This window comes from Lipotes vexillifer, unplaced genomic scaffold (genome assembly GCF_000442215.2).
Source record: "Lipotes vexillifer unplaced genomic scaffold, Lipotes_vexillifer_v1.1 scaffold484, whole genome shotgun sequence".
Lineage (NCBI taxonomy): Eukaryota > Metazoa > Chordata > Mammalia > Artiodactyla > Lipotidae > Lipotes > Lipotes vexillifer.
Window position 1 is genome coordinate 2,075,326 of NW_006786458.1, and position 23,749 is coordinate 2,099,074.

The 23,749-nt window shown below is 42.3% G+C and overlaps 1 protein-coding gene across 1 annotated transcript in view; it reads left to right on the top strand.

Annotated features, from left to right (window-relative positions):
- DOCK5 (dedicator of cytokinesis 5) overlaps positions 1-23,749 on the top strand; it is a 214,772-nt gene that overhangs the window by 103,664 nt on the left and 87,359 nt on the right. Inside the window, exons 6-14 of the mRNA XM_007458822.1 lie at positions 1-125; positions 3,492-3,627; positions 4,759-4,916; positions 6,415-6,496; positions 9,476-9,605; positions 12,319-12,391; positions 16,048-16,190; positions 18,687-18,812; positions 23,257-23,381. The exon at positions 1-125 is cut by the window's left edge and continues 23 nt beyond it. Coding sequence (XP_007458884.1) covers positions 1-125; positions 3,492-3,627; positions 4,759-4,916; positions 6,415-6,496; positions 9,476-9,605; positions 12,319-12,391; positions 16,048-16,190; positions 18,687-18,812; positions 23,257-23,381 — 1,098 coding nt within the window. The remainder of the gene's footprint in view (positions 126-3,491; positions 3,628-4,758; positions 4,917-6,414; positions 6,497-9,475; positions 9,606-12,318; positions 12,392-16,047; positions 16,191-18,686; positions 18,813-23,256; positions 23,382-23,749) is intronic.

Below are 23,749 nucleotides of genomic sequence, written 5' to 3' on the forward strand. Positions count from 1 at the left end.
CAGCTGCAGCAGATGACGTACAGCCTGATTGAGTGGCGGTCCCAGATCCTGTCTGGAACCCTCCCCAAGGACGAACTGGCAGAGCTCAAGATGAAGGTCACAGCCAAAATCGATCACGGGAACAGGTAAACCAGGGATGACTTTTCACTGAGAACTTGGAAAAAACCACGCACATTCATGCTAAGGACAGAGCTCACCATGAGCTTGTGATCTTAGAGTTGCCAAAGAACAATGCTTAACTCTTCTCTTTCTGCCTTGGAAAACATTTAATTTTGTAGAAGAAAATTTGACAATGCCCTTCATGGGCCAGACCCTGTGCTGGATCTCTGGTCTCAAGGAGATGATGGATGATCAGGTAATATGGGGCTTGAATGGAAGCAACTCCACTGCCAGACAAACTCAGAGGGTCTGAGCATCAGAAGCTGACAATTTCAGGGACCTGGGACTATCTCTATCTTTGTTCTTTTTTTTTTTTAGTTTTTATTTTATACTGGAGTATAGTTGCTTTACTATTGTGTTAGTTTCAGGTGTACAGCAAAGTGATTCAGTTATACATGTATCTGTTCTTTTTCAGATTCTTTTCCCATTTAGGTTATTAAACAATATTGAGTAGAGTTCCCTGTGCTATACATCAGGTCCTTGTTGTTTATCTATTTTATATGTAGTGGTGTGTATCTGTTAATCCCAAACCATAATTTATCCCTCCCCCCTGCTATCTTTCTTCTAACAGAGGGTTTTAAATCATCATCAGACTCATTCTCTCTCTTTCTTTCTGTCTTCCCCTAAGTGGGACCATTGCTTACATTGTGTAAAACCAGATTTGCCAGAATAGCCTGTCTCCGATAACCTCTAAAGGGTTAAATCACATCATTCATCTTCCGATTGGCTCAGTGAGATATGTAGGTTCCAGATGTTACTGCCCTTTGGAAGACGAAAAATTTAGTCGATTCATCAAAATTGATGGTGACCTGGGATGATTCGTCCTTCCTGACCAGCTCTTTTTAAACACTGGGTTCGTTTCTCAGTTTTTGTTGATGATTCATTTGACATTTAGTTGTTTTTTTTTTTTTCTTGACTGTGTTGGGTCTTCGTTGCTGAGCGCGGGCTTTCTCTAGTTGCAGCGAGCAAGGGTTACTCTTCGTTGCGGCTTGCAGGCTTCTCCTTGCGGTGGCTTCTCTTTTTTTTTTTTTTTTTTTTTTTTTTTTTTTTATTTCGATATGTGGGCCTCTCACTGTCGTGGCCTGTCCCGTTACCGGACGCGCAAGCTCAGCGGCCATGGCTCACGGGCCGAGCCGCTCCGCGCATGTGGGATCCTCCCGGACCGGGGCACGAACCCGTATCGCCTGCATCAGCAGGCGGACTCTCAACCACTGCGCCACCAGGGAGGCCCCAGCGGTGGCTTCTCTTGTTGCGGAGCACGGGCTCTAGGCGCGCGGGCTTCAGTAGTTGTGGCTCGCGGGCTCTAGAGCGCAGGCTCAGTAGTTGCGGTGCACGGGCTTAGTTGTTCCGCCCTTGTCTGTTCACAGGAGTATAACCACAGGAGCTGCACTGCTAGTCATATGGTCCTGGGGAGACGCTTAAACAACAGCTAAGATGGGATAAAGCAGCTCCCTCCTGGCACATATGCTGCCTCTGTACTCTTGGGTCTTGGCACACTGTGGCATCAGCCTGGAGGCCTCTGGTCTCTGGCAGAGGATGGTAATGTCCTACAAACAGCAGACCACGCTGGCCTTTTCATTTCAGCCCTTGGAAGCAGCTCAAGAAATTAAGCTGCTCCGTCAGTACATCCGTGATCCAGTCTCTGAGCAGCCAACAAGGCCCATTGCTCATAGTCTGGGTGGCCTGTGGATCTGGCTGCTCTGGCAAGGGACCTGCCAGATTGAATCAGTTGATGAAGATGCTGTAAAACAGGGAGGCAGGAAGTTAGGCATTTTTGCTTGCTGCCCAAAGACTTGGCACGTGCCGCCATTATCCTTGAACTTTCTTGCCCTTTGGGCATCCTCACTCCTAAACTGCTAGTGCCTGGAATGAACTGGGTGTTCAGATCACAGTATCCTGTTTCCACCACAGTCCCCAACTTCTTAGAACTAAGTATAATTTTTTTCTGCTTCTGTGTGCACATCGGGCATAAAAAGCCTTGCTGGGATGGTGCCACGCAGGGACCGTATGGCCCTTACTATTCCCGTGCGGCACCCAGAGCTCCGTCTTAACACAGCCAGGGGTTTTCTTGTGCCAGTAGGAGCTAACATTCATTGAGAGCCTATTATATGCTAGATATTATTGTACTTTGTGTTTTATATGCGTTATCTCATTAAATTCACACAACAGCCCTGAAGGGTAGGGAATAATTTACAGATGAGGAAACTAGGCCTTTGCAAAATTAAGTAGATGACCAAAGTCATATTGCTAGCAAGTATTAAAACCAGGATGCAAATCTTGGTCCAGCTGACACCAGAGCCCATTCTCTGAGATAGATTTTGTGATACCAACAGCCAGGACTTAACTTCTTTGATTCCTTTTGTTGCTCTTGTTGTTTTTGGCCGGGCCGTATGTCTTGTGGGATCTCAGTTCTCCGACCAGGGATTGAACCCCGGCCACAGCAGTGGAAGCCCTGAATCCTAACCACTAGGCCACCAAGGAACTCCCTTGATCTCCTTTAAAATGGTCTTGAAAAGGGCTTCCCTGGTGGCGCAGTGGTTAAGAATCCGCCTGCCAATGCAGGGGACACGGGTTTGAGCCCTGGTCCGGGAAGATCCCACATGCCGCGGAGCAACTAAGCCTGTGCGTCACAACTGCTGAGCCTGTGCTCTAGAGCCCGTGAGCCACAACTACTGAGCCCGTGAGTCACAACTACTGAGCCCGTGAGTCACAACTACTGAAGCCCGTGCGCCTAGAGCCCGTGCTCTGCAACAAGAGAAGCCACTGCAATGAGAAGCCCCCGCACCACAACGAAGAATAACCCCCGGTCGCCACAACAAGAGAAAGCCCACATGCAGCAATGAAGACCCAATGCAGCCAAAAATAATAAATAAATAAAATAAATAAATTAAACAAACAAACAAAAAACAGGCTTTAATTAAGCACTGTCCCCCAGGCCTGTGCTTTTAAGGAAATCAGGGCAAGCTCCCCAATATCTGAGCATTCGTCTTTCATAGTTCCTATAGCAAACTACAGATGATGAGGGGAAAGAAGCATTGGTCAGACGATTTTGGTTAGAAATGGCACCAGTTTTGCCTTTCCTGTTGAGGTTCTGCAGACCAAATTACTTTGCATATTATATGAGTTTGGGTAACATTTTCATAAGTTTTTTAGCATTGTTGTTGTATGGAAAGGAAGCAAAAATTGAAAAGAAAAGCCAGTGAACTCTTCTTATCTTGACTTGTCTGGCACCCAGCCTTTCAGCTGAATCCTCTGGGTTCTTCCGTGAAGACTCTTCAGGAAAGGGTCTGCTCCTGACGAGGAGAACCAACTGACCATTTCTTTCTTTCTAGAATGCTGGGGTTGGATCTGGTCGTGCGGGACGACAACGGGAACATCTTGGACCCAGATGAAACCAGCACCATCGCCCTCTTCAAGGCCCATGAAGTGGCCTCAAAGAGGATTGAGGAAAAGATACAAGAAGAGAAGGTGAGCTTCCTCAAATGTGCAGACTTTGGCCGCAGAGGTTCCATGTTTGCTTTTGTTTTTAATGAAGGAAGAGGAGTTAAGACAACAGAGGTGGAAATGTTGTTTAGAAAATCATTCATTTCCTCATTTTAGAAGCAAAATATTACAAAAAGAACAAGGCAGTTTTGTATATTCTGACCTGGGAAGATTGCAAAGATAATGTATGAAGCAGAAAAGAGCAAGATGCAGAACAGTGTGTATAAAAGACTATTATTTGTGTTTCAAAAAAGAATATACATACATCTGCGCTTGCCTATGTGCAGACTAACTCTGTAGTGATAGACGAGAAACTGACAATTAATGGATGCCTCTGAGAAGGAGAACTGGGTGGGAGAAAAGCCTCTTGACTCTGTAAACTTCTGTATTTAGTACATAGATCATGATTTCCAAAATAAATCAAATAATATTTACAAATAAAGTGTTTGAAAGATTTTAAAAATAGTAATTGGACAATAAATAAAAATTCAAAAGGTATAGAAAAAGAGAAAAAGAAAAAAGTCACCTATATTATGACTGCCCAAACATACTGATGTTTAGGTATATATTCTTCCAGTCTTTCTGTTCTAATGAGTAGAGGTTTCCGTTTATTTCATTTAGTTTGTAGGTTTTATTTCTTCAGCACAGTTGTAATAACATTTCATTGTGTTTCTGGATCTAATGGCTAATCATGCCTGAAGGTGGACCTGTCCAGTGGAATCTCTTATTTGCAATGAGAGTTGTTCCCCAAAAGAAGGATAATGAATCGTGATGTTTATGCTTTTGAGGTTTACCCAGAAATTGTCGTGAGAGACGAGAACTTCTTAAAGCTACTAAAACCCTGAGTTATCATAAACTTTAGATACATGCTCTTTAGACAGCATTTATTGAATTACTTGGGTTCAAGGCGCTTTACAGGACCGCCTTGATCATCTAAATAGTAATGGTTCTATTTTTCTCACTTGATCACTTCTCCACTTAAACACACTTTCTTCTTAGTAAGTGCGTCTCTTGGGGGGTAATTATATTTGGCTCCCGTTTGCAGGCCAGAGTCTTGGCTAGCGTTTCCCACTTGCTGAAACCAAGATGCTTTTCTATCTTGTCCTTTGTGTTCAGTCAATTCTGCAGAATCTGGACTTGCGGGGCCAGTCCATCTTCAGTGCCGTGCATACCTACGGCCTCTATGTGAACTTCAAGAACTTTGTCTGCAACATTGGGGAAGACGCAGAGTTGTTCATGGCCCTCTACGACCCGGACCAGTCCACGTTCATCAGGTAGTAGAGACCCAGGTCATCTTCCGTCAATCTTGCAAAAATACCCAGCCTTCACCTATCTCCTCCCTGAGGATTTCTTTGCTGGGTTTGAGAGGGGAAGATGGAGAAGACGGGGAGGATTTCTAGGCAGTAGAAAATAAAACCCTTTGGGTCGCTAAGCCATTCTGAATAGCCGCTGAAACAGTGCAGTAGTAACAGTTTGTGTACTCCTTGGGTCTTAGAAATCACAGAAAACTCATCTGAACATGGTGACGGGAACAGAGAATTCAAAGGAGTATAAGAGAGGGGTGAGGGAGGAATGACTCAGCAGAGCACTGAGAATTTTAGAGCAGTGAAACTATCCTCTATGATACTGTCATGGTGGCGGTGTGTCGTTACACATTTTTCCAGACCCCTAGAATGTCCAACACTAAGAGTGACCCCTAATGTAAACTGTAGACTCGGGGTAATAATGACCTCTCAGTGTAGGTTCAATGATTATAACAATGATTGTACCATTCTGCTGGGGGTTGTTGATAAAGGGGTGGGGGCTGGGCATGGAGGGGGGCCTAGGGGAAATCTGTACCTTCGGTTCAACTTTGCTGTGAACCCAATACTGCTATAAATTAAAGACTTTAGCGGATGATTATAGGCTTTGTTCAACCCTACAGTCATGCTGCCGCTGAGCAGCTAAGAAAACAGGTTTATTCTTGAGAAGATGGCTGAAAGTAATTACTGACAAATTATTTATTATTTTTTAAAATAAATTTTTTAAATTATTTATTTATTTATTTTTGGCTGCGTTGGGTCTTCGTTGCTGCGCACGGGTTTTCTCTGGTTTCATTGAGCAGGAGCTACTCTTCGTTGCGGTGTGCGGGCTTCTCATTGCGGTGGCTTCTCTTGTTGCGGAGCACGGGCTCTAGGCACATGGGCTTCAGTAGTTGTGTCACGCGGGCTCAGTAGTTATGGCTTGCGGGCTCTAGAGCAGAGGCTCAGTAGCTGTGGCGCATGGACTTAGTTGCTCCACGGCATGTGGGATCTTCCCGGACCGGGGCTCGAACTCGTGTCCCCTGCATTGGCAGGCGGATTCTTAACCGCTGCGCCACCAGGGAAGCCCCCAAATTGTTTGTATCTAAAATAGAAAGCTTACTGCAGTGTGGTGGGTTCCAGGGGATGGACTTGGAATGATTCTTATAATATTATATTCCTGATTCAGCAAAACTGAAACCTTTATACAAAGAATTTGAGATGGAACATAGACCCCAGATAGAATCTGGTAGAATCTACTGTGTCTGTGCCCGTCTTGAGCAGTGCTTGTCATGGGGCTGTACTGGGTGTGCCTCAGAGAGCCAGGCTACAGCCAGGAGACCAGAGGGCGGTCATTGGTGTGGTCTCAGACCTGCCTGGTGAACTTTACTGGGCTCTTCTGGGCCACCTTTCGACCTTATTAAGTCTATACTGAGAGCAGCTTCCTCCCCATTTAGGTGCTCATTGAGAATTTTTTTTTCCCCTTCATCAGTGAAAACTACCTAATTCGTTGGGGCAGCAATGGAATGCCCAAGGAAATCGAGAAGCTCAATAACCTTCAAGCGGTCTTTACTGTAAGTCCTACCTATGTTTAACCCTATCCTTTGTTTGCGATATTCACAGGTGCACGTGACAAGTATATGGAAAATTTAAAAATGGACACATGAAAATAACAATCAGCATAATCCCTCTAGCAGGAGTGACCCACCCGTTTATTCACCAAATATTTGTTGAGCACCTGTCAGAGGCCAGGCACTTGAGATACAACAGTGAACACATCAGATAATGTCCTGGTTCTCAAGGAGCTTTTTGTTCTAATGGGGGAGTCAGTAATAAACAGTAATCAGATAGATGAGGATTTGTATAGAATGTTAGAGGTCGTGAGTGCCTTGGGGGGATTGGGAGTTTCTGGGCTGGGGGAGGGTTGCTGTCTTAAACAGCTGGGTCAGGGCAGACCTTTCAGCAAGAACTTCCAGTTGATGAGGGGGTGAGCTGTGCAGATAAAGGGGGGAAGCTTCCAGAGCCAGGTTACAGTCGGGGCAAAGACCCGGACTAGACTTTTCTGTTGGCTTATATGTTAATGGACTTTCGCTCTGTCTCCACTGCCCCGAGGCAGGAGGTGCTGCTGTAAATGGATCAAGAGCCAGGAGATGTACTGGGCTAGAGCCTGGGCCCTGGTGACTCTCCTTCTCGTGGGCTAGGAACTTCCTTGGGATTCTCTCCCCTTTTTTTGACATCAGTGCTTGAAATGCCCTGGAGCTGCTGCCACCTGCTCTGAGCAGCCTTGGTGGGCAGGTTTTCTAGCTCCCATTAAGCCTAAATGAGATACTGGCTTCCTTTTCTCCCTTTTTCCCTTAAGCCACACCCATATTTTGTCTGCTTTTTCTCTTACAACTCTTACAGTCAGGAAAACAGTCGAAGGTAAAGCACCAAAGGAAGTGATAGGAAGGCGCATTGGTCCCTGCTTCCTTCCTTCCTTCCTGCCTGCCTGCCTGGCTTCCTTCCTTCCTTCCTTCCCGCCAGCCTTCCTTCCTTCCTGCCTTCCTTCCTTCCTGTCTTCTTTCCTTCCTTCCTGCCTACCTTTCTGCCTGCCTCCCTGCCTTCCTTCCTTCCTTCCTCCCTGCCTTCCCTCCTTCCTTCCTTCCTGCCTGCCTCCCTGCCTTCATTTCTTCCTTCCTTCCTGCCTTCCTTCCTTCCTGTCTTCCTTCCTTCCTGCCTTCCTTCCTTCCTTCCTGTCTTCCTTCCTGCCTGCCTGCCTGCCTGCCTTCCTTACTGCCTGCCTTCCTTACTGCCTGCCTTCCTGCCTGCCTTCCTTCCTGTCTTCCTTCCTTCCTTCCTTCTTGCCTTCCTTCCTTCCTGTCTTCCTCCTTCCTTCCTTCCTGCCTTCCTACCTTCCTTCCTTCCTGCCTTCCTTCCTTCCTGCCTTTGTTCTTTCCTCCCTGCCTTCCTTTCTGCCTTCCTTCTTTCCTGCCTTCTTGCCTTCCTGCTTTCCTTCCTGCCTTCCTTCCTTCCTGCCTTCGTTCCTTCCTGCCTTCCTTCCATCCTCCCTGCCCTCCTTCCTTCCTGCCTGCCTGCCTTCCTTCCTTCCTGCCTGCCTGCCTGCCTTCATTTCTGCTTATTATTGTTCATTCCCTCTGTTAACCTCCTACCCCTATGACAAAAGTGCTCTATTACTATCCCTGCACTGACCCATCCACATCTTCACCACCTTGTAAACACTGACAAAAAAGAGCTTAGAACTCTTCCCAAAACCTCTCCCTAACACCTAACAGGGGTGTTAGGTGTTAAATACCCTAGCAGGGTATTTCCTCAATTCTAAGATACGTGAGGGTTTTTTTCCCTAAAATTAAAAGGCGTTTATCAGTCAATGCGTACATTATTAAAAAAACCCAACACAACAATACATTAAAAAGGTGTTGTTGAATCATTGGTCCATCTTCTAATCAATACCGTTTCAGAATAGCTGCAATTCACCCCCTCCCCTCCTCCCTCCACCAATTAGGCCCCTCCTATATGCAAATTTCATGTCCAACTTTTTCACTTAAATGTGGTGACTGATTCTTTGGTCATTGAATATTCTACAGAAACTTCAGTTATACATGATTGCATATTATTAAATAATATCAGTGTGCCCCAGTTTATGTAACCAGTCACTTAAAGTCTTTATCTTTCTATTAATAGAAGCCTCACAAAACCTAGAGTAGAAATTCAAGGTGAATATCGTCATCGGTATATATTCCTATCTTGGAGACCTGAGTAAATTTCATTATAGTGGATAGATATGGATTGATTGTTTAAAAAGTAATTCTTGATTCAGTAAAGAGGACTTGGATAGCCGTTTCGTGAAAAGAATTTGAGATGCAGTTAAATCATTTCTGATATTAAAGCAAATGAGATATGTGAGCTCTTTTGTGGGTTTACTCACCCATCCTTAGGAATACAAACAAGCATAGAGCATGAGCCCCAAAAAGACAGAGACATTTCATCGACACATTTCTCATTAGTCAACACACACCCAGAAGCTCTCCATGGATATCTCTCATAAAACAGATGAATAATTACAGAAAGCAGTGCATGTAAATTTCTGTGTTATAGTTGCCTCACAGGATTATTTGGAAGGTGAAATGAAATATCAACAGCATGTGTAGATACCCAGTAAATGTCAGCATCCTGTAAGTTTTAATTTCACTTGACACTGAAACGCGTCTGGTGCTCAGATATGCCCTGGCCAGGATATAAAGTAGCAATGACAAGGGACCCCATTTGTACATACCCTGTGTAAACTGGAGACTTGAGATTGAATACAATCTGATTTATAAATTTGAAGTAGGAGCTGGGGAAGTTTTTAAAATTCTTTTTTTGCATACAGTCATTTTTCTCTGATGCTATGATAGTTCTTGGGTGGATAGGGGGAAGAGAGGAGCCCTTCCGATATTTCAGCATTAGGAAGTGCGCTCTGAATGGTGTTTTATTGTAGAGTGAAAAGAAAAGAGAAATGAATGTGACAGGGTAATGTAGTGTGACCTCCTTTTCTGTTCTCTCTGCCCCTGTAGGACCTCAGTAGCACAGACCTCATCCGGCCCCGCATCAGTCTCGTGTGCCAAATTGTCCGGGTTGGCCACATGGAGCTGAAGGAGGGCAAAAAGCACACATGTGGACTCCGAAGACCCTTTGGAGTAGCAGGTACAGAAAGAACCCGAGATGGATGTAAAATGGTATGGCCACTGGGAAAACAGTATGGTGGGGCCTCAAAAAATTAGATTAGGATCCAGCAATCCCACTTCTGTATCCCCAAACGAATTAAAAGCAGGGTCTCAAAGAGATATTGTCACACCCGTGTTTACCACAGCGTTGTTCACAATAGCCAAAGCAGCCCAGCTCTCTGTTGACGGATGAATGGATAGACAAAATGGTCTTTCCATACAGTGGAATGTCATTCAGCCTTAAGCAGCCCGTGTCCCCTGCAGTGGCAGGCGGATTCTCAACCACTGCGCCACCAGGGAAGTCCAGTGTGAATGTTTTTAATGCTACTTTGAGCTGTACATTTAAAAATGGGCAAAATGGCAAATTTCATGTTATGTATATTTTTCCACAAAAAAAAAAATTAAAAGAAATACAGAGAAGAGGGAGGAAGGAGAGAGGGGACTCAGAGACAGTGCAAGATGAATTTGGTTGTTAGTGTTAGCATCAGACACACCGCATTTACTGCCTGAAACTGCCAGGTAGCTTTTTGTGGGTTCTGTGTCCTCAACTAGATGCCCCTCCTTTGTTTCTCCCTCACTGCCCAGCACTGTGTCTTGTACACAGCAGGGCCCTCTCAGTAAAGCCTCCATGGGACTGTTGTAATCTTCCCTGACTGCGGCTGCGTATTGATTTTAATTGAATAAAATTCTCCTGGGAAAGTGGTTTGTATGTCTAGGAAATTGGCTCTTCCAAGGCAACATTGCTTTCAAAGAGGGTCCTTGGCTTAAATCAAACTCCATAACCTTCCAGGAGGCCCTCCATTTTCCCCTGTAGTTTGTTAAATGGAGGAAATATATTTTTGGTCTTGCACCGACATTTTAGTCACTAAGTAGTTCTGAAAGCCATCAATTCTGCCCCTGGAACGAGGAGGGCCCAGAAACTGCACGTTGTCAGGGTTGACCTGTGGGTTGCGTGGCTGGTGAGGCAGCCTTTGTACCCCAGGAGGCTGTGTGCCTTGTGCATCCCTTGAATGGCCTTGCACTGCACCTGCTCTCAAGGTTGGCCAGGCTCTGTCTAGAGGGGACAGCACAACTTCCTGATAGTGAATTGAAATAAAAGCCCAGAAAAGGCGAGGAGCCCCGGCCCAGGACTGCTTAGCCATCTATACGGCAGTCTATTCTTTCATAAAAGATTTAAGGAATATTCAAGGTCGTTGTCTTTCAAACTGGGCCAAGCTCAATGCTTTTATTTGCTCTTCTATTTCAGGGTGTATGTGTGTTCATTCAGGGCGTGGAGATTCATTTACTTTGAGCCTTGATGCCAAGCATCAGAAGTCAGGAGTAACTAGATGATGTCATTCACAAATGAACTGCCTATTTGGCTGTTCAAATACAAATTCTCGTGTGTGTGTGTGTGTGTGTGTGTGTGTGTGTGTGTGTGTGTGTGTGTGTGTGTGTGTGTGTGTGTGATAGCAAGTTGATGTCCTGCCCTGCTTTCTACAGCTTCCTTTCACTAACTTTATTCATTCCCAAGCCTTATGCACTGTATGTTCCCTCCCTTGTCTTTAGTTTTTCTAATGATTATTGTCTCCTATCTCAGTATTTCTTTTAATCGCCAAACGGATTACCTGTGGCGTGGATCATTAGTGCGTGTTTTATGGCTAGATTGTAATTTATTAACCAAGGAATGGCTTCTTGCCATGGCCCCTGCCTAACCTCAGCAGCTGTAGAGTGAATGTCCCACTTCTTAGTTCTCTAGGCAGCAGGCATAGTTAGGCTAAATGGTTTGGCCCTGTAATCACTGTTGGGTTCATACCCTGGCTTTACCACTTAAACTTTTGCCCTAGGGAAAATTACCTACCTTTCCTGTAGTCAGTTTCCTCATCTCTTAAATATTTGTATTTGTATAAATAAGATAATCTAGGCTTCCCTGGTGGCGCAGTGGTTGAGAGTCCGCCCGCCGATGCAGGGGACACGGGTTCGTACCCGGGTCCAGGAAGATCCCACATGCCATGGAGCGCCTGGGCCCGTGAGCCATGGCCGCTGAGCCTGCGCGTCTGGAGCCTGTGCTCCGCAACGGGAGAGGCCACAGCAGTGAGAGGCCCGTGTACCGCAAAAAAAAAAAAAAAAAAAAAGATAATCCATGCAGTAGGGTTACAACAGCACTTCCTTAATAGCTCTTACCGGGCATCAAAGACCAAATCACTATATGGTCTTCTAGTCTGTGCTGTTGGTGCCCTGGCTTCCCTTCATTTATGTGGAAACCAGCTGAGAAAATGTCAAATCAGAGGGACGGTGGACCACTGCAAGTCTTGAGTTCCTCTCCCAGGTCTTTTATTGTATTGACACTCCTGCCATTAAAAAAAAAGAAGAGTGTTCTCTAGGTCTTGGAACGCAGGCTTACCAAAAAGGGTCAGCGTCACATGACTCAAGAATTCACCAACTTGGTCTAGTAGAATGTTTTAAAGGAGGTAGTCTGCAGGGTTGATCCAAGAATACCCTAGCCCCTGCCTGAGCCCCTGATGAATTGATCTCCTGCTAGGCTGGGGACCCTGGGAGTCGTCATTGGCGAGAAATAAAAGCAACGTCCCTGCTCGCTCTCACTCTTTTTCTTCCTCCAGGGTTCTATGTTTGCTGATACTGTAATTTTCCATAGTTCCTCACTGAGGCCTGAAGCAATTAGTTTCTTTAATTAAGTTTTGTCTTTTTCCTAGTGATGGATATTACCGATATCATACATGGGAAGGTGGATGATGAAGAAAAGCAGCATTTTATTCCCTTTCAGCAGTAAGTACTTTGGCATTATCCCAGGTGACTTGAGACCTGGATTAGGCCTTTGGATGGTGTGTTAGAACCAGGTGCTAGGAACCTTTTGCCCAGTTAGAAAAGGAAAGCTCTTAAGCGGGAAGATTGTCAGAGCGGAGCTGACAGAAGACTTTATTCAAAGTCCTTCATATTGCACTCCATTAAGAGGGTAACTGCACTTTCCTGATTCTACAGAAATGACCAAAGGAACATAAGGGGCAAACCTACCAGATTATGGTGCCATTTAAATGCCAGAAATGCCAAAGTTTATCTGTACTTTGTCCTATGGAACAGGTATCACAGAGGATGAGGAATCAAGTAGAATAGCACAGGGCTTCTCAGACTGTAACCTGCACATGAATCACCTGGGATCTTGTTAGAATGCAAAACACGATCTGGTGGGTCTGGAGTCTGCATCTGACAAGCTTCTAGGTGATTCTGCTACTGCAGGTCTGGGGATCACACTTTGAGTAACAAAGGTTTAGGAGATGCGAGAGTGAAGGGTAGACTAATCCTTGTTTTCATGCAAGCGGAGAGAAGCCAGCCTGGGAATGCATGGAAGCTTTCCCCGCAGAGCTGCACTCAGCTCCCCATACTGAGTCTCAGGAGCTGGAGCCCCGGGTGGGCCACTGGGGGACGTTGGAGAGCTACTCTCTATCCCCGTAACGCTGAAGGAGCGTACGTGTGAACATCATGAATGGCTGATACTCCAGCAAGCATGCGCCACTGATCTCGCACAGGTGGCTGGGACGTTGCTGGATCTGACTCCTAACAGGGCAGTTGTGTCAGTGAGAAAAAATGATTGTCTCGGCCAGTATGCGGCCACCACAACAGATCAATATGACAAACCGAGAATTCCAGAAACCAGCCCAAGGATATTTGAGTTAATATGTGATTTTATTAGTAATAAGTAATATGGTTATATATATTTTTAATTATTTTAAAATATTAATTTTAAAGTCAGTGGAGAAAGATACACTCTGCGAAAGATAGTGTTTGAGAAAATTAGCTAACCATTTAAGAAATATAAGTTAGATCCTCATCTCCCACCTTATACCATTGTAAATTCCAGATGATAACACATATAAGTGTAAGAGCCAAAAATCTTAAAGTACTATAGGAAAACAAAAGTTTTATACAATGTGATGTGTGGGAGGGCTTTCTGAGTCAGACACCAAAGATTTACCTAAATAAGAAAAATTGATAGGTTTAGCCACACAGAAATTTTAGACAACTTATACATAGAAAAAATTTAATAAAATCTTTGCAATGTCTATGAAAAAGAATAAATATTTCTAAATTATAAGGAATTAATACAAGTTCATAAGGAAGTAAGAAGGAAACATACACATGCAAAGAAATGGCCTATAAGTTCATTGAGAATCAATGAAAGGCAAATGAAACAAAGAGATTTAGTTTTGGGGTTGACAAAGTTTTAAAAGTATATGACATCCAGCGTTCAGTGGGTATAAATACTACTTATAAGAATATAAATTGTTAAAATGCATTAAAAACCTTAAAATTTAGAAATTTCAAAGAATATACTCCATAATTAACAGTGATTATTTCTGTTGGTGTAACTCTAGGTGATTTTGCCCGTCTTTTGGTTTACCTGCTTACTATTCTTTGTACAATAAATAGGTATTATATGTAATTTTAGTTAAAATATAAAAATCCTTATCTTTCATTTTAAAGTCCAGCACTTTTGGATAAGTTTCTGAATATAATAGTATAAATAGTTTGTGCTGAGTAGTACTTCCCTCCTCATCCAGAAGCTGCTCTTAACAATTTAAAAAATATGTACTTATCTAGTATCCTACAACTTATACAGTGACCCTCCAAGAATATGGTGAGGTAAATATTTTATGTAGCTTAGTGCTAGTGTGAATTATGACACGACTTTCAAATTCATGAATGCTGCTCCCAGTGTAACTATGTATATTTAAGTATATTAAATAAGTGTGATATATTAAATTAATACATATAATATATTAAAATATATAATTTTTATTAATGCATTAACTTAAATGATTTCATATATTAAACCAACTATATTACAATATCTTATGTAAATATAATAAATATTAAATAAAATACGTAGCATAAATGTGAATATATAAATACAGGAAATATAAATGTACTTGTGATAAATATAAATAATTTTCATATCCATGAATGTTGTTTCTACTATATATACATATATTATAATTATGTCCTATGTATATATATATAATATATGTATATTTCATATGTATATATGTACTAGGAGCAGCATTCATGGATGTGGGAGTTATATGAAATATTATATATTAATATATATAATATTATATATGTTTCAATATATATGAATTATTGGGGCAGCATTCATGGATATGAAATTTATTCTACTCCATACAAATAATATTATAAATATATATAAAATAGGAGCCACATTACGGATATGAGCTATCTCAAATGTGTTTCTTTGTATTTGTCTCACTTTCTGAGGTGGGTTTCTTCTTTTGTTATGTGCCTCCCCGCTTACTTTCTGAACCAGTTCTTACCTAGCAGCCGTGCTGAAACAGTGAGCTTTCAGACTGTCTCCACCGTATAATCCAAGCTTTGAGTCTTCAAGGAGCCCAGCCCTAATTTGATTACCACTCACTGTGTGGCCAACAGCCACTGTGCAGCTTTCACGATGCAAATCACAGCCTCTGGCATTGAACTCCTAAGATTTATGGCAAACGCTTTCATAACTTACCTCGAAAGCTTTGTAGCGATTATTATATTGGGAGAGTTTTATGTGTGTATCCTGCTAGTCTAAGAGGGAGTCATTTGAAAACAAGAATGCTTCTCCCCTATTGTCAGGGTACAGGTCTGAACCCTGCAGAGAGAGCTGGCCTGTGTGTCGTGGGCAAGAGAAGGAAACCACAGCAGAGAAGACTGGCCACCGTCGTCCCGCGCCCGGCTGATATGTAGTTATTGATAGCGCTTGTGCTTTCCATAGAATGGGGGCTGTGTTTGGCTCTTTGATCCCCCTGTACGAGCCTCAGCCTGATGTGATCTTTAAAGTGGCTCTTGTTTGCTGGTGGCTGTGCCATTGCAACCCTAAACATAGTTCTTCATCACGTGGGGTTCTACGAACACCATCCCGAAGCTGCGGCATACATACCGCTCTTGTACATTGAGTCTTGTCACTAGATGTGGGCCTTCAAGGCATATGATCCTGGCCCATTTCCTTACAAATGAGGAAGCTGAGGCCCAAAGGGGAGACTCTAGCAGAGCTCACTTGGCAAGTAGAGCCAGAACTGGAGGCTGGGTCTTCCTGCCCCTTTCTCTGTCTATCTGCCATTCCATTCCCGCAGCCTCTCCCACCTTGTAAAGTGCATCAAGCATCGCCCCTGGTTTTAGTTGTTAACATTTGACCATCGGTTTTGTTTGTTCTTGGGGTTTATTTTTCCCCTCCCCCAAGTCATTTCAAGATGAATTCGGTGTCTAAGATAGGCCCCCAGTGGGAAAATAAAGATGGAAAGTATCCTGCAGTTAGGTTCCTTTACTGTTTATATTTCCAACTGACGCGCATCGGACCCACCACTATCTGAGGCTGTGCTGCAGAGACTTACTCTTTTTTCCTTACCAATCATTTCTCACTTTCCCAGAATTGCCATGGAAACCTATATCCGGCAGAGGCAGCTAATCATGTCGCCCCTGATAACATCTCATGTGATTGGGGAGAATGAGCCACTCACTTCAGTCTTGAATAAAGTGATAGCAGCCAAGGAAGTGAATCACAAAGGACAAGGTACACAGCCCTATGTACTGAGCTGGGAGGGGACTCTGGCAGGGGTGGAGGGGTGGCACTCAGAGCTGAGTCCTTGGACTCTGGCCCTTTCACTATCTTTCTCTGATATAAAACAGACCCTGCTGGGGACTGCCCACCTCAGTTTCCGACTAAAGGCAGTTAAGACTTAAGAGAGTTGGATCACAGCTGTATTTTGTAAATTCTATAGAACAGATTCTCATCCCGTGAGTCTTTCCTCACTTTTGTCTGACCTGTAATCCCCGTGTTGTTTCCACAGGTCAAGGCACAAAGAAAAACGTTTTTTAAAAAAATTTTTTTAAATTAATTTTTATTGGAGTATAGTTGCTTCACAACGTTGTGTTGGTTTCTGCTGTACAGCAAAGTGAATCAGTTATACGTATACATAGACCCCCTCTTTTTTGGATTTCCTTCCCATTTAGGTCATCGCAGAGCACTGAGTACAGTCCCTTGTGCTATACAGTAGGTTCTCATTAGTTAAGAAAAAGAGCTTTGAGGATAATTATGTTCCACTCTCTGAATATGTTTCTCCCAATACGTTTCCTAAAATTGAGAGGAAGGAGACCAAAGTAATGCAAATGAATATGTATTAATATAAACTAATGGGCTACCTAGCACAACATTTTTAGTTGTTTTTAGTACCTCCATATATCATTTTGTTGACTTAGTTTTAACTCAGAGGAGTTCTGCTTATTGAAACTGCATTTTTAACTCAGATAATAAGGGAAAATAGTTTAAAATCTAAAATTCAAATGGTGATGATTTGGGGATAATTTTGAAGATTGAGTCAATTTTTTTTTTTTTTTTTTAACCACCCTGTAATTGTCTTCTGAAGTGGAAGCAATTAGGAAACATTTTCAGCATATTTAATTTGCTATGTGTTCACAGTTATCCTGAGTAGTAAATACATGTGAGAAATCATAGAATCTGAAAAGAAATAACTAAATGTATTTCTGTTGTTTTGGAACTCCTAACCTAAGGATATAATTTGTGAAAGTGGAAAACGCTTACACTAACTAGATTGCTGTGTATGTACAATTTTTTTTAACAAAACTGAAAAAAAATACCATTCCTTCTCCTCCTTCTTAGCAATACACTTTTCAAATGTTTCCATGCTCTTCATAAATATTTTTTGTGGCTGCGTAATATTCCATTGCTTGGATTTTTGTGTTTTTTTTTTTGAGCATGGAAGGTAAACACTTAAATGCTTTCTATTTTGCTACCATTATAAATTTAAATAACTCTGCTGTGACTATCTTTATACATGAATCTTTTTCCATATTTAGGACTGCCTCCCCAAGAAAATTCCCAGAAGTAGGATTTCTGGGCCAAATGATAGGAATGAGCTTAAACTCGGAGATGTACATATTTCCAGAATACTTCCCATAGGTTTCTTCCTGTGGGCACTAATTACCATATGCCCACTTTGCAAACTGATGTTTAAAAATCTTTATCTGTTTGAAAGGTGAAAAGTAGACCACCGTAGCGTTTTAAAAAACTACATGACAGTGAACTATCTGGCCTTCATATGTATTGATATTTAGGAGTTTTCTAAAGTTTTCCTTCCTTTCTAAAGTTTTTGTGAACTCTTTGTGTAATGAAGATAACAATTTGTCTTACTTAGGACACATACTTTTCAATTTCTGGTTTGCCAAATATTTATAAACTTTTTGTACTTCTTTGTGAATTGTATATTCATGTTCTGTTTATTTGTGAGGATCTGAATGTTCTTCTAATGAGTATGAATTCCTAATTTCTTATAAGTATTTTACCATGTCTTTTATAGGCATATGTAGTATATGGTTTATGAGGTATACCTTTTACTTTTTATGCATATCAAAATTTCAGTTTGTATAGATAATTCTTTTGCTTTTGTGATTTCTTCATTTGTTTCTCTACTTAGAAAAATGGTTCATACTCAGATTTGACAGTGATACACATTTTGTCCTTTAATTTCCTGTCTTTTTATCTGTTTACTTTTCTGTTATATTAGGAATTTATTTTAGTGAAAATGTGTCATGAGAGGTTAGACTGATTCTAAGTAGCTAGAAAATTATCCCAGCATGTTTATAGAATTGTTCCATTTTTCATGATTTGTTATGTCTCTTTTGCTGTATGTTTAATTGCTGTATATAATAGTACTTGATTTCATTGTTTCCATTGATTTATATATCTTTTCTACTACTAATATCACTCATTACTATAACTTTACAGTATTTTGATATCTGAGAGGGGCTATCTTTATTTTTTTTCCCCCAAAGAAAACATCCATTCACATTTCTGTCAAATTCCCAAAGAAATCTTACTGTGATTTTGTTGGGAGTATCATTAAAATTCTAAGTTAACTAGGGGAGAATTTACATCTTTATAATAATGTGTTTTTGTATCAATACCACACATATATTTTTCTCAGCGTTTGTGTGTGTTTATTATATGGATCATAACAGAGCTAAAAGTTTATCTTTTCTTTCTTTAAAGGACTTTGGGTGTCCTTGAAGCTCCTGCCGGGGGACCTCACACAGGTTCAGAAAAACTTTTCACACTTGGTGGATAGATCTACAGCAATCGCCCGGAAAATGGGCTTTCCTGAAATAATCCTTCCAGGTAAACACTTTGCTTGATTCACCTGTTCTGCGTCCTCTAGGACTTTGTTCCATGCAGCTATCACTTCTAATGGGACTCTTGAGGCAACATGGATCCATAAGATTTCATTATTTGCATTCAGTGATATAGAGACGGTGGGAGATAGAGACGGGGTTGCAGTACCTTAGAAAACTACCCAGTGTGCAAGCCCAAGAGAACGCTTTTAAATGTACTCAGAAATATCTCTTTGCTCTCTCTTTATGTTCTGCACAAGTCCCTCTGAATTACTTCCTAGACCGTCCATTAAGTAGCGCTAAAGAGCACAGGTTCTCTGTCCCGAGAATAATTTCCTTCATCTGCACGTACCTCTTCTCATGATGACATCATCAGCACCGTGAGCTCCTTGCCAGGAAATTCCAGCAATGTGCCCACTCAGCTCAGACTCAGCTGGACCTTCTGCTCCAGTGGCTTAAGCTCCAACTGTGTTCTCGGCTCTCCCCATACTTGTGGTGACAAGAATGTAAACATTCTGCAGTTTCCTACTTTATTTTCATCTTTTTTTGCCACAGTGTGTTGGTAATCTGCATAGGTGTTCTTGTGAATTCACTGATTTAACCCATTTACTTTTTTTTTTAATAAATTTATTTATTTAATTTATTTATGTTTGGCTGCGTTGGGTCTTCGTTGCTGTGCGAGGGCTTTCTCTAGTTGCTGCCGGCGGGGGCTACTCTTCGTTGCGGTGCGCGGGCTTCTCATTGCGGTGGCTACTCTTGCTGCAGAGCATGGGCTCTAGAGTGCAGGCTCAGTAGTTGTGGCGCACAGGCTTAGTTGCTCCGCAGCATGTGGGATCTTCCAGGACCAGGGATCGAACCTGTGTCCCTTGCATTGGCAGGCGGATTCCTAACCACTGTGCCACCAGGGAAGCCCCCATTTACTTTCTTGATTGTTACAGTGGTAAAAGGAAATCATCCCCTCGAGGAACCTTATATATGTGTATTATATAAAATATATGTGTTATAACTATTAAAATATAAGTATGTTGTATATTTGATAGATAGATAGGAAGAAAGAATATATGAATAAACAATCTTTGGCATGTTAGAAAAATTCTCGAAAACCAAGCTGTTTATCTATTGCATAAAAATTCAGGTTCTTTTAAACTAATACAAGATCTTGTTTCTCCTTTGGGAAATTAAGGAGCAGTAATAATTTGATGCCTCACACATTTCTGTACATGGTGGGTATTAAAAGTATATTTGTGGAATGAATGAATGAAAGAGTTCTAAAATTGAGATTATCATTTTCTTCTTTTCACGTGAAAAGTAGTTTTTCATCTGCTTATTTCATCCCTTCCAGGGCCATTTCACCCTAATACATATTCATCAACATTCTAGGAAACTGTTTTGTCTTCTTGTTGTTTATAAAAATAAGTATCGATACTCTTCCTATAACTGAAGGCAGTTTTATTGCTGCAGCAAGACCGAAATCTGAAAAACTAAAATAGAGAAGTTTATCTTTTGGACAAAGTGCATTTATCTTGGAAATCTGGATTGGAAAGATTCTTTCTATTCAGTAGTATTGGTTCATAAACTTCCAGGGCTATAACAGACTTTAAAAATCATCTCGAATGATGGTTCCCGAATATGCTAGTCTTTGGGTCAGCCAATCAGGATCACCTGGGAAATATGAAGATACCGATTCCCAGATTTTTCCAGAGACTCTGATGCAGTTTGTATGACCAGGGCTCTGTGGGGGATTCCGGTAATCGGCCAGGTTTGAGGAATATAAGATCTGGGCTAACATCCCTCAGCTGGGCTCCCTCTCATCATCATTTAAACAGGCTGCAGATTCATCTTAAACTATTCCCTCTCCTGCACTTTCTCCTATAGCTAAATTCTTGGAAGAGATTATATACTCTCTGTTTCCTCACCTGCCAGTCTCCCTCTATCCTGTCTGGAATGGCTGTCACTAGTCACCAAAGATTACAGTGTCACCAAGTCCACTGGATGTTTTTAGCGTAATGGTCGCCTCGGGCCAGTATGTGACAAGGTTGACCACTCCCTCTGTGAAATGTTCCCACTCGCTGTCTGTGATCTCACACACTCCTCTTTTTCCCCACCCCCCTGAGGCCTCTCCCAGGAATCCTTTGCCACCTGAGCATCTTCGACCTCACCTTTAAATGTTGGAGTTCCTTGGTCTTTGGTCCTTATGCCCTGTCTCAGTTTGCTTGAGCTACCATAACAAAATACTACGGGCCCTGTGGCTTAAGCGACGGAAGTTTCTTTTCTCACAGTTCCGGACACCGGAAGTCCAAGATCAGTGTATCTGTAGGGTTGTTTCTTCTGAATCCTCTCTCCTTGGTTTGCAGGTGGCCCCCTTCTCACTGTGTCCTCACACCGTCACCCTCAGTCTGTGTGTGTCTGTGTCCCAATGTTTTCTTATAAAGACACGAGTCATGTTGGATTAGGACCTGCCATATGACCTCATTTTACCTTATTCACCTCTTTAACATGTGAATTTGGGGGGAGGGGCGCAATTCAATCTGTAACAGGACCCCTTTCTTTCTCCCCTCTGTTCCCTCCCTTGGTGATCTCATCCACTCCCTTTGCTTCTGTGTGTTAGTTGCCTCCAAATCCAAATCTCTAGGCCCAAGACCCTTCCTTTAAACTCCACAACCATCCGTCCAACTGCTTCCTGCCTCAGGACTTGAGTGGGTCCTCTTCCCATTGGATCAGTCTTCTCCTTGTTTACTTCTTACTCAAAATCTGCATTTGGAACTTGTCATCCTGGGCATCTAGACCTGACTCTTCTGTTGTGTTTTATCTAAGAGAACAGCCCCTCATCCATCCAGCTGCACAGACACGAAGGCTGAAGTCCACCCTTGACACTCCTTTCCTTTACATCTCACACAAAATTAATGCAGGAGACCTGCCACTTTTCCTTTCAAAGGCCTCTCAATGCCACCCCCTTCTCTCCATCCTGTTACCACTACCCAACTTGTAGCTACTGTCATCAATTCCCTGGACAAGTGCCAGCGCTTCCTAACTGGTTTCCCTGTTTCTCCTCTTTCTGCCTCATTCTCCACACTGTAGCATGAATGATCTTTTATAAATGCCTATCTGATTTCGTCCCACTCCCTCCTTGCTGAAAACATGACTTCTGTTTATATTTAGGATGAAGGTACAAATTCTTCACTTGGCCTGCAGGCCTCAGGGAGACTTGTCTTATGTCTGTCTCTAGCCTCATCTCACCACAGCTTTCCCCTCACTTGAAGACTTCCATCATATATCTACTACCTCCGGGCCTTTGCACATGCTATTTTCTCTCCCTCTTCCTCTCATGCCTCCAATATCAGCTCAAAGGAGAGATTCCCACACCTTCCTAACAAGGTTGGGACTTAGTGTGATGCTTTCACCGAGCCTGGCCTTTCCCTTCTTTTGTAATGATGCATTTCATCAGGTGATTGTCTGAGAATGCTTCTCTTGCCCACCAGACTTACAGCTGCATGAGAGCAAGGCTGGTGCATGGCTGGCTTACCGTCGTTTCCCAAACACCTAGCACAGTGCTTGGTACAGAGTAGGTGCTCAGTCCATTTTTTAAGTGAGTAAATCAATATTATTTCATTTTATTGTACCATAATTTATTCAGCTGCTTCTGTGGTTGGAAATTGAGGATGATTCCAAGTTTTCACATTCACAAACAATATCACAGTGAATATCCCTATGGATAAATCATTGCTCATGTTTTTTTATTGCAATATAGTTAATGTACAATCTTAGGTAAGTTTCATGTGTACAACAGTGATTCACAATTTTTACAGGTTATATTCCATTTATAGTTAGTATAAAATATTGGCTGTAGTCCCTGTGCTATACAGTATATCCTTGTAGCTTATTTTATACATAGTTGTTTGTACCTCTTCCTCCCCTACCCCTATCTTGCCCCTCCCCTCTTCCCTCTGCCCACTGGTAACCACTAGCTTTTCTCTATAGCTGTGAGGCTGTGTCTTTTTTGTTATATTCACTAGTTTGTTTTAATTTTTAGATTCCACATACAAGTGATATGCAGTATTTGTCTCTCTCTGTCTGGCTTATTTCACCAGTACCCTCCAAGTCCATCCATGTTGGTGCAAATGGCAAAATTTTATTCTTTTTTCTGGCTGAGTAGTATTCCATTGTGTGTGTGTGTGTGTGTGTGTGTGTGTGTGTACACACACCACATCTTCTTTATCCATTCGTCTGCTGATAGACACTAAACTGTACTCCAAAGACACTGTGGTATATATAGAGAGGTAGAATGAGGTAAGCTACAGGGAACAATACACATAGAAACTTCTGCTGTATGAATAGTTCATTACCAAGTCAGAACATTTTATATTTTACTTATAATTTGCATCTTATTACATCCTGAAATTTAAAAATGACTCCACACAGCACCACTCACAGGCTGGGTTGTCGTGTTGCAGGAGATGTTCGGAATGATATTTACGTCACCCTGATCCACGGGGAGTTTGACAAAGGGAAAAAGAAGACACCGAAGAACGTGGAGGTGACCATGTCTGTGTATGATGAGGAGGGCAGGCTCTTGGAGGTACGTGGTGTACCCAGCAGTCCTGCTGCCATCACACACTGTCCCCAGCAGTCCCGCTGCCATCACATGCTCCTTTACAACAACAGGACTTGGGGCATGATGTTAATTGTTCTCCACTGTAGAGCACATTTGGTGTTTCACAAGGAAAAAATAGGAAACCTGTTAAATTTGTGATTAGGAATCACCAATTGTAGTAATAAATTCATGTAGACTCTTATTTTCATGATTTTTCCTGTGCTGAGAAAGACCTTAAGCCACCAGGAATTTCAGGTGTACACTTCTGATGCAGAGATTCTGTATCATTTTCAAGTTATTTAGCCGCTTTCAAGACTGATAAGGTCCTCTGGGGCTGGCATGGAGTGGCATTC